This window comes from Podarcis tiliguerta, assembly GCF_965153285.1.
Source record: "Podarcis tiliguerta genome assembly, chromosome: 14".
Classification (NCBI taxonomy): Eukaryota; Metazoa; Chordata; class Lepidosauria; order Squamata; family Lacertidae; genus Podarcis; species Podarcis tiliguerta.
In genome coordinates this window covers 17,284,683-17,295,415 of record NC_139547.1, presented here as the reverse complement: position 1 = coordinate 17,295,415, position 10,733 = coordinate 17,284,683, and the positions used below count along the sequence as shown (strand labels likewise).

The following is a 10,733-nucleotide window of genomic DNA, read 5'->3' as shown; positions in this document are numbered from 1 at the left end:
CACTGCTCTGGATTGCCAGAAGCTGCTTAGTCATGCTGGCTACATGACCCAAAAGCTGTATGCCAGCTCCCTCGGCCAATAAAGCGAGATGAGCGCCGCAACCCCAGAGTCGGTCACGACTGGACCTAATGGTCAGGGGTCCTTTTACCTTTACCTCAGGTTAAGAACTGTTTCAGGTTAAGAATGGACCTCCAGAACGAAATAAGTTCTTAACCCGAGGTACCACTGTATATTCTTTTAAAATGTAGTTGTTTAGTCGTTTAGTCGTGTCCAACTCTTCGTGACCCCATGGACCAGAGCACGCCGCTTTAAAAAGTAGTAGTAATAAAGTGTTCTCTAGCCTAGTAGGCCAACAAGAAAACCACAATCCAATCAGGTGGCAGTGCCCATAGGCTGACCCCATTAGGTTGTCATTTTCTCCTCCATAAGGAAAAACCAGAAGAAATGCTTCTGTATTCGAAACGCTCCAATAAACCACTGGCAGCGCCCATCTCAGAGCTCGAAAGATGCTTGTGATTTTTCCAACACCGGTGGGAAAGAGGCAGAGACCTCGTTCTATGCCTGGTTCCTTAGAAAGCTATCCCAGATTTCAACAGGACTTCCAAGTAATGTTTGCTGACAGCTGGGAAGCTAAGGTCGCAAAAAGGGGGCGGGGATAGATTATGCTCCTTTAATTAAAAATAAAATAAAATCGGGGGTGGGGGGAAATCAACGGGCAGGCTGGGCTGAAAACACAGGCCAGAACCTTCCCACGTGTGAACCCAACAGCCACGGCTCTCCTGCTCCAAGCGCATCTGCGTGCGTAAAAGCGCAGTCGAGCCGGCGGCCACAGCAAGGGCGCCGCCGCCGCCTGTTATACCGGGCGGTGACACCGCCTCTTTCCCTTCTCCCACCCGCCCCATCTCCTGCTGGGGTGGAGCCTTCAAGGCAGCAGCGGGCGTGGAGAAGACCGCAGCGTTTAAAACGAAGGGCGGCGACAGGCCGCACAAAAGATTGCTATAGGCTTACAGGGAGGTTACAGCGGAGGCAACCGGGAGGAAGCATTAAAAAAGAGAGAGAGGAAGGGAAAAAAGGCAGCAGCAGCAGGCGCGTTGGCTCCGGCGCCCGCCCTTTCCCCAGCCATGCAGGAGCAGCCGCGCCGAGGCAGCTGATAAGAGCCCCAAGGCCGAGGCTGAAAAGAGACTTTGGGAAGTGGAAAGCTGGCGAGCGGGCGGGGAGTCCTCCTTTCGTGATCCCTCCCTCCACCCCGCAGAAGTTGGTGATTCAGCCGGGGAGGGTTGGAGAGGAGGAGGAGAAAAAGACCAGCGAGGAAATATGGTGAGAGAGGAGGCGAAGGGAGGCCGGCTGGGTTCCCGCAGCAGCTGTTGCAAAGGCCACCCAGCGCCGCCGCCGCCGCCGCCCTTGTTCGAGGGCAGAGCCTGAAGTTCCCCGTCGAGCGGAGATCGGGTGCGCCCACGCCCCTGGAGGGCCGGCGCCGCCGCCGCTGCTTTTCCCGGGGACGCTGGGCGTCGTGATCGGAGCGCCAAGCGGGAGAGAGGAGAGAGGTGGCGAAAAAGAAAAGCAAAAGCGGCAAGCTAAGCTGAGGATTCCTCCCTCCCTCCCTCTTTCCTGCCTGCCTTCCCTCTCCACCAGCGGCTGGATCCGGGTGGTGTTGGGGGAGAGGAAATCGTTGCTTTCCGCCCGCCCTCCTCGCCTCGCCTTCCTCGATCTGCCGTGTCCTCTTTTGCACCGGAGGTGAGGTGCGCACGAAACACTTCGGGGCCAGCCTAGCAAATCAAAGCGGCAATCCTCCTCCTCCTCCTCCTCCTGCGCGCGGCCAGTTCCCCCGGCCACAGCTCCGCCGGGCCACACCCTCTGCTGTTCTTCCTGATAGCAACGGGGAGAGGAAGAGATGCCTGCCTGCCTGCTCGGGAGCTGTTAAAGGAGCCTATGGCGTTGGCTCGCCTCTTTCCGGGCCACGGGGACAGCTTGGATTGGAAAGGAGTCAAACGGTAACAGGATCGTCGCCTATTTCAGCCCCTCTTCCCATTTCTTTTCTTTTTTTTTTAAAAAAAACCAACACCACACCATCCCACCCAAACTCTTTTCCTCATGATTTTAAACCTGCCACTGTAATTTATTCAGCTGGAAACTTTTAAAGATTTTAAATGATTGCTCCTGTTGTTATTTTTGCAGCAGCTCCATTTGGATTATTTGCTAATAACGCTTCTCTCCAAAGAACGGTCCATCTGCAGATGGGGAAGGAAAGGGAACGATAATTGATCATGCCGTTGCGGAATTGAGGATCCAGTCTTCCCAAGAGTCGGGGAACCTGTCGCCTGTTTCCAAGCCTATTAGTTCACTGTGAAAGTGGAGTAGCTTCAGTCTCCCTTAGGATTGGGCTGCTCTCCGGCCGGCTCCCACCTCTCCCTCTGGCCCGCAAAGACTTTACTTTTACTTGCGGAGATTAATGGAATGATGGTGCGGAAAAGGCAGAGAGATCCTGCCAGGCTGAGTGGGGACTCCTCCGGAGGCATCAGGAGCGGGAGGGGTGGCGGCAGCTGTGGGGTCCCGAGAGGCATGCGTGTGCCCCCCAGGCGCTATGGCTAGCGGCGGCTCTGGCAAGTCCGCTAGCGAGGCGTCCACCCCGAGCAGCGGTGCGTTGCAGCGGAAGAAGCTCATCTCCATTTGCGACCACTGCAAGAGCAAGATGCAGCTGGTGGCGGATTTGCTGCTGCTGTCCAGCGAGAGCCGGCCGGTCAATACGGATAGCCTGTCCGTCTTTGGGGAGTCCTTCGAGAAGTGCCGGGACACCATCATTGCCAGGACAAAAGGCCTCTCCATCTTGACTCACGACGTCCAAAGCCAGCTCAACATGGGACGCTTCGCGGAGGTGGGGGACATCCTGGTGGAGATGGGAGACCTGGTGGTCTCCTTGACGGAGTGCTCTGCCCACGCCGCTTACCTGGCGGCGGTGGAGACCCCGGGAGCTCAGCCAGCATTGCCCGGCCTGGTGGATCGCTACAAGGTGACCCGGTGCAAACATGAGGTGGAGCACGGCTGTGGGATCTTGAAGACCACCCCTTTGGCTGACATGAGCCCTCAGCTCCTGCTGGAGGTTTCCCAGAACATGTCCAAGAATCTGAAATTCCTGACGGACGCCTGTGTCCTGGCCAGTGAGAAATCCAAGGATAAGTTTGCCAAGGAGCAGTTCAAGCTGAGCGTCAAGTGCATGAGCACCAGCGCCTCGGCCCTATTGGCCTGCGTCAAGGAGGTCAAGACTTCGCCCAGCGAGCTTTCGCGGAACCGCTGCGTCTTGTTCAGCGGGTCCTTGGTGCAGTCTGTCTGTGCACTGGTGGGCTTTGCCACTGAGCCTCAGTTTTTGGGCAAAGCAGCCGCCATCAATCCGGAAGGTAAAGCCGTGCAGACCGCCATTTTAGGGGGCGCAATGAGTGTCGTCTCGGCTTGTGTGCTCCTTACCCAATGCCTCAGGGATATAGCCCAACACCCCGAAAGTAGCTCCAAAACAACTGAATACAGGGAACGGTTGCGGAACTCGGCTTGCGCCGTCTCGGATGGTTGCAATCTGTTATCTCAGGCACTGAGGGAAAGATCTTCGCCTCGGACTCTACCGCCAGCGAACTCAATTTCTGTGAATTAATCTTTTCAGTTTAGGTATACCTTGGTCACTGCTAACACAAATGTACTTAGGCTCCCCTCAACTGGCCCTTTGTTTTATGTATACCAAAGAATTTGTGTAGATCAGCCCAGTTTTTGATTTTTTTAAAAAAATATTTTTTTGAATGGGGGAGGCAGCAAAAAGATTTACCTTTTAACCTATGTAGAAAGAAATCAGCATTGAGTGGCTGATCATTTGGGGCAAGGGATTGTTAAAAGAGAGAGAAACCATCAAAGTTGATTCAGTTTCACATCTTTTATAGAAGACAAGGTCTACAAACAAGCGAGTGGTAATAACAGTTTTAAGGTTTTATTGAGATGGGTGGGATAGAGAAAGGGCCTTAATTGCGCTGGGTGTGCTTTTAAAACTTTTTTCTTTTTCTTTGGTCTTCCAAAATTTCCCTTCTAAATTTTACTGTTCAGTTGTGCAGGAAGGAAAAAAAAGTTACCTCAGTTTTCATACAGTCTGAAAGAAGCAGAACTTTAAATGATGGATGTAGCTACCTTTTTGTTTTGTTTTTATGTTGGTTTCTGTATGGTTACTTTTGAATCAAGTGTTAGGTTAGAAGTGCATTGGCTGTGTCGAGTGGGAAAAGAGTGGAGATTGGATGTGATTTCCAAGCTGGGGGGGAAGCTACTGTGAGTGTTTTAAAGCAGGGGGTGGGGGAATATTACACTCTTAACAAGAAAGTGATTTGGGTTTTTTAATTATTATTTTTCAGTGTCTTTTTTTAAAAAAAATCTTGCATGTACTGGAGTATTTATTTCATCTATTAAAATGTTGTTTCTCAGATGTCTTTCTGTGACTCTTAATACTAGAAATAACAAGTGTTTCCTTGTTTTGTGCTGTAGGCCTTGATCCAAACGGCAGTGCGTAAGTTTGATTTAGGTGGTTCGCAATGTGGCTAAGCCTTACCATTTGAATTCTATGGGGTTCGAACTGCAACACCTGTACTATAAAAATATAATATAAGTAATAAGAGAAGCAATGACAATACAGTTAAAAATCATACAGCATCTAGCACAGCACTTTCTTCTGGTTTTCTGCACTTCTCTCTTCCTTCCCCACCCGCCTTGCTTAGGTGAATTTTGTTTTTTAAAAGTTGAATCAGAGAACTGGGAGGTTTTAAGAGAATATTTCAAAGTGGGGTATTGGTGGCACTGAAGGGTTCAGGTTGTGCTTGACTGAGAATTGGTCTAAGGCTTTCAGTAACTATGGAATTTGCTTGTGCAAGACGTAGTGATAACCACCGTGTTGGATGGCTTAGACAAATACCGTATTTTTCTGTGTATAATAAGACGCCCCCTATTTTTGGGACTACTCATTAAGAAAATGGGGGCAGATTGCTTATTTTGGTGGGTTGCCCAGAGTTGTTGATTGCCCAGGGTTGTCGAAAACTGCTCACCCGCCTGAACCACGCTGCCAATAACACGCGTCACCAAAGCCAACAATCGTCTGCCCGCTCACCGCCAGCAGCCGCCAATCGGCCACACAGTTGCCGCAGCGGCAGCCAATCGACAGCAGCCCTTGCCACAGCCACCAATCTCTCTCCAAGACAACCCCACATTTTTAACATTGTTTTAGGGGGGAAACCCCTCGTCTTATACACGGAAAAGTACGGTAAATGGTTGATAAGGTTAGCTGCGATTACCAGCCATAGTGACTGTTTCCTACCTCAAGGGTTGGAGACAGTGGTACATTTGAGCCACAGTTTCTGGGGGACATGAATGGGGCTAGTACTGTTGTGCTTGGATTCTGCCTGTGGGCTTCCCATTGGTATCTGACTGGCTGTTGTGAAAACAGGATGCTGGTGGGTCTTTGGTCTGATCCAGCAGAGCTCTTGTGTTCTTCATTTCACTGAACTCAGTGGAGCTTACTTCAAGGTTGGCATGTATGTGATTATGCTGTTGAGAACACGCTCTACAGTCCTTTCCACATTTACTGAGAAATAGGTCTTACTGTAGGGACGCGGGTGGCGCTGTGGGTTAAACCACAGAGCCTAGGACTTGCTGATCGAAAGGTTGGTGGTTCGAATCCCCGCAGCGGGGTGAGCTCCCGTTGCTCGGTCCCTGCTCCTGCCAACCTAGCAGTTCGAAAGCACCCCTAAGTGCAAGTAGATAAATAGGGACCACTTTCTAGCGGGAAGGTAAACGGCGTTTCCGTGTGCGGCGCTGGTGCTGGCTCACCAGATGCAGCTTCGTCATGCTGGCCACGTGACCCGGAAGTGTCTTCAGACAGGGCCGGCTCCCGGCCTCATGAGCGAGATGAGCGCACAACCCTAGAGTCGGCCACGACTGGCCCTGACGGGCAGGGGTACCTTTACCTTTAGGACTTACTGTGATCAGTGGGACTTTGGTGCTTAAAGCATGTTAGGGATTGCAACTTTGAAGGGCTACTTGTTAAGGCTGCAATCCCATACCCATTGACAGAGGAGTGATCCACATTGAATTCAGACGGACGTGCTTTTGAGCAGAATTGTATAGGATTGCATTGTAAACGTGGGATCCTATGTGCACATATAGGGAGGAAGAGCCATGGTGTAGTGGACAGGGTTTTGAACTTAGGTTGGGGAGATCTGTGTTTGAATCTACACTTGGCCATGAAGCTCATTAGGTGATTATGGTCTGGTTACCAACTCTCAATGTATCACACAGGGTTCTTCAGCTAAAATGAAGAGACAACCAAATAGGATGCCTTGATCTTGAGGAAAGGATAGAATATAAATGAAATCAATAAGAATGGAACTTACTATTGAGTCAACATATATAGGGACAGGCTCCGAAACTAAAACTCCCAGGCTTTAGTATCATAGTCAGAAATACATTTTGTGATTTGATTTCTTCAGGAGGTGTGCTTTGCTTAATGGTGCTGACATTGGGTCTACAATGGTACCTCGGGTTACAGACCTTCAGGTTACAGACTCCACTAACCCAGAAATAGTACCTCGGGTTAAGAACTTTGCTTCAGGATGAGAACAGAAATCGTGCTCTGGTGGCACGGCAGCAGTGGGAGGCCCCATTAGCTAAAGTGGTACCTCAGGTTAAGAACAGTTTCAGGTTAAGAATGGACATCTGGAGCGAATTAAGTTCTTAACCAGAGGTACCACTGTATATTGCTTTTGAAATGCCAGTCTTTTTGGCCCCCTCTGTCCTGAACGTTGACTTGCCTTTTTGGCTAGTTTGGTACTGATTAATGTTTTGCTCAAAGCTTCATTTCTATCTCTCTCCTCTTTCCATCAGTACCTCTCTTTTCTTTTCTTTTCCTTTTCTTTTCTTTTCCTGTATACCTGAAGGAGCGTCTCCACCCCCATCGTTCAGCCTGGACACTGAGATCCAGCACCAAGGGCCTTCTGGCGGTTCCCTCATTGCAAGAAGTAAGGTTACAGGGAACCAGGCAGAGGGCCCTCTCGGTAGTGGCGCCTGCCCTGTGGAACGCCCTCCCAGCAGATGTCAAAGCAATAAACAACTATTTTACTTTTAAAAGACAACTGAAGGCAGCCCTCTTTAGGGAAGTTTTTAATGTTTGATGCTGTACTGTTTTTAATATTCAGTTGGAAGCCGCCCAGAGTGGCTGGGGAAACCCAGCCAGATGGGCGGGGTATAAATAATAAATTATTATTATTATTATTATTATTATTATTATTATTATTATTATTATTATTTATTATTAAAAGCACATTGATCCATTCCTGCTGGGGCCATCTAGGGTAGTGGCTTGAATTTTGCATGGAAATTTATTAAGGTGTTCCTTGGGCACTTATCAGGGGTTCCTATGTGAGAGTATCGGTAATGATGGAAAAGTTTCTCTGAAAGAGCCTTCCCATTGTGGAATGTGGGTTTTATGGAAGATTTGGAAGAGTTGGAAGATTTTCTTTTGAAAATGAGTGTAATTTGCACTGGGACAATATTGGTTTGCATTGGAAAGTTTTCTGATACCCTAGGGAATGACCTTAGCATGTTTGTTTTACTTTCATTTAGTGTACAAAGCTTAAAAACCCTTGAACGGCCAAGATTGCCTAATATTTATTTGCAGTTGGCCTCTGTTCAGTATATTCCCTCCATTGTTGTGGGCAGTATGCCTCTGAATACCAGTCGCTGGGAGTCATAAGTGGAGAGACTGCTGTTGTCCTTAGGTGATGCTTACAAGCTTTTTACAGGTTGTCCACTGTAAGAACACGATGCTGGACTAGATGAGCCATTTGCATAATCCACTAGAGCTCTTCTTATGTTCTAACTAATGTACTTATATTTTGGATATTATTTTTTTTCTGGAGAGAAATAAATCCCTAGGAAACTGCCCACTCTATATTGTTGGTCTCCACTCTGAGCAGCTTTGTGTGCATTTATAGGGCATGTTCTTAGTGGTCTTATGGAAATGGGCAGTTCCTTGTCTGACTTGTCTTTGCAGGGGTTCTGTGGCAGGTGCATTTATGTTGAAAGTGTTCCTTAGAGACAAAACGTGTGCTGTTGCTGTTTTTAAAAAGCCACTAGTTTAGAGCAACGGAGGCTCCATCTGCACTGTACAATTAGTGCTGCACCCATTCCACTTTAAACAGTCATGGCTTCCCCCCAAAGAATCCTGGGATCTGTAGTTTTCATGGAGGTTGCCGAGAGTTGATTTTCCCCTCACAGGGCTATAATTCTAAGAGTGCTTTAACAGCCAATCCCTCTTCCTTGGGAACTCTGGGAAATGGGGGGGGGGGATTTTATTATTTATTTATTTACATATATAATCCACACTTTCCATACACACACACACACACACACACAGTGGTATCTTGGTTTACGAACTTAATCCATTCCGGAAGTCCGTTCTTAAACCAAAGCGTTCTTAAACCAAGGCGTGCTTTCCCATAGCCTCAGCAAACTGATGTGGGAAACTGATTTTCAGAAATTAGAAGCTGAAATCTGCATATTTGCTGATCCCTAGTGGTGACTGAACCCATTGCTTGCATGCAGCCCCTGGAGGGGTTGCAATGAGGCAATATAGCACACCGGCTGAAAAAGGGTAAATGTTACACTCCATAAACTAATTTTCTACGTCACCTGCTGAAGTGAAGCTATTGGGTAACTTGGTGAGCAAGGCAGGTGGAGGGAGTCTGTGTAAATCATCCATTCATAGCTGCTCACCTGTAGACTTTGGTTGTGCCATACAATCAAGTAGCTACGTGCAATTCTGAAAAAGGCAATATTTATCTGCTTTGGAAGTAAATTTTTAGGTGACTTAAAAAAACCAAAACTAAGATGCACCATATTTGTGGGTTTCAGCTTATCTTTGTGGTTTCTGTACAGATTCTGAAACTGGCTGAGGGATCAAAATGGTTTATTGATCTTATTTTCCGTTTGGAAGCATGTGGCTTATTCCTATGCTACGATACCAAACCAGTAAATACCCACAGCAAGCTTGTTGGCTTGTTTCTTGTCTATTTGTTTCATCGACTACATATCCTGCCCTTCCAAAGGAGCCTAGTGTGGCTAAAGAAGAGGAGAGCTATAAGTGTCTCTTTTATAAAAAGCAATTGTTAAATGCAAGATAATTTGTTTTAGTGTGCTATAGTTGAACAGGCAGAAACCCAACAGGGGAACCATTTCTCACCACTGCAAATCAATGCTGTGCCTATACAGTGGTACCTCGGGTTAAGTACTTAATTCGTCTGGAGGTCTGTACTTAACCTGAAACTGTTCTTAACCTGAAGCACCACTTAAGCTAATGGGGCCTCCTGCTGCTGCCGCACCACCAGAGCACGATTTCTGTTCTCATCCTGAAGCAAAGTTCTTAACCTGAAGCACTGTTTCTGGGTTAGCGAAGTCTGTAACCTGAAGCATATGTAACCTGAAACGTATGTAACCTGAGGTACCACTGTATAATTTCTGCCTGGGGTAGCTGTGTAAAAAGTCCTAGTGTCTCTGCCAATTAGAAAAAGGTGTCTACCCTACATTGGAAGACAGCAGGGCTGTCTTATATAGCTGTTTCCTTTTAGGAACAAAGAAAGCTGCCTCATACCGAATGAGGCCATTCGTCTATTTGGCTCAGTAATGTCTGCACTGTCTGGTAGCAGCCCTCCAGGGTTTCAGGCAACGGCCTGTCCCAGTCCTGGCACCTTCTGTGCTTAAAGCAGATATTCTACCACTGAGCTACAGCCCTTCTCGTAAGTACTGTGTATTTAAAAATGCAGTTTAGATAGCTCAGGTTTGAGCTGAGATTATATCGGGTTTACCTGACTTCATTTAATCCAGCTCTTGCTTCACTGATCTTCAATCTAGGACGTACAGTGGTACCTCAGGTTAAGTACTTAATTCGTTCCGGAGATCCGTTCTTAACCTGAAACTGTTCTTAACCTGAAGTGCCTCTTTAGCTAATGGGGCCTCCCGCTGCCGCCGCACTGCCGGAGCACGATTTCTGTTCTTATCCTGAAGCAAAGTTCTTAACCCGAGGTACTATTTATGGGTGAGCGGAGTCTGTAACCTGAAGCGTATGTAACCTGAAGCGTATGTAACCCGAGGTACCACTGTACTAGCCCTTATTCTGTATGTAGCCTGCCCTTCATTTTTGCTACATAATGTTGGTTTCTTCTTTTGTTTCATTCATACATACACAAGCACACAATTTATTCTTAGATTGATATTCTGCCCTTCCTCCCAAAGGAGCCCAGGGTAACAAACGGACCAAACTTCAGAAAACAATTCTAGTACCGATGCAGGCAATAAAAAGAAAATGGTGGTCGGTGTTGTGGCAATGCGGCCAAGTTTTAGTTGTATTCGATCCTGCAGCTCAGTTGTGGTTTGTGAAAGTGGGTTTCCTGTTTGCTACATTTGTACGCAGCATCCCGAGGAAAGTGTACGCAGGGTTAGGGATCTATGGTAGGGAAGGGATGGCAAAGTGTTCAATGGAAAGAAAGCTTGGGGCAACGTCCAAAGGGAGTTCTACATGTGTTCTGTTGCTTTCTCAGGGTTCTTCACACAGTGGCTTAGGGCCCTTGTATCTATGGAACCACCTCTCCTGGTATGCCCCACTTAAGGTCCATGAATAGCCATAGTTTAGAGGTCCCGGGCCCTAAGGAAGTCAAACTATCCTC

The 10,733-nt window shown here is 47.8% G+C and overlaps 1 protein-coding gene across 1 annotated transcript; it reads left to right on the top strand.

Annotated features, from left to right (window-relative positions):
* Positions 1-261: 261 nt before the first annotated feature.
* Positions 262-4,450, top strand: TLNRD1 (talin rod domain containing 1). The gene is made up of 2 exons (XM_083412246.1): positions 262-1,991; positions 2,176-4,450. Exon 2 carries the CDS (start codon positions 2,582-2,584, stop codon positions 3,638-3,640), a length of 1,059 nt encoding a protein of 352 aa, XP_083268372.1. The 5' UTR covers positions 262-1,991; positions 2,176-2,581; the 3' UTR covers positions 3,641-4,450.
* The last annotated feature ends 6,283 nt before the right edge of the window (positions 4,451-10,733 follow it).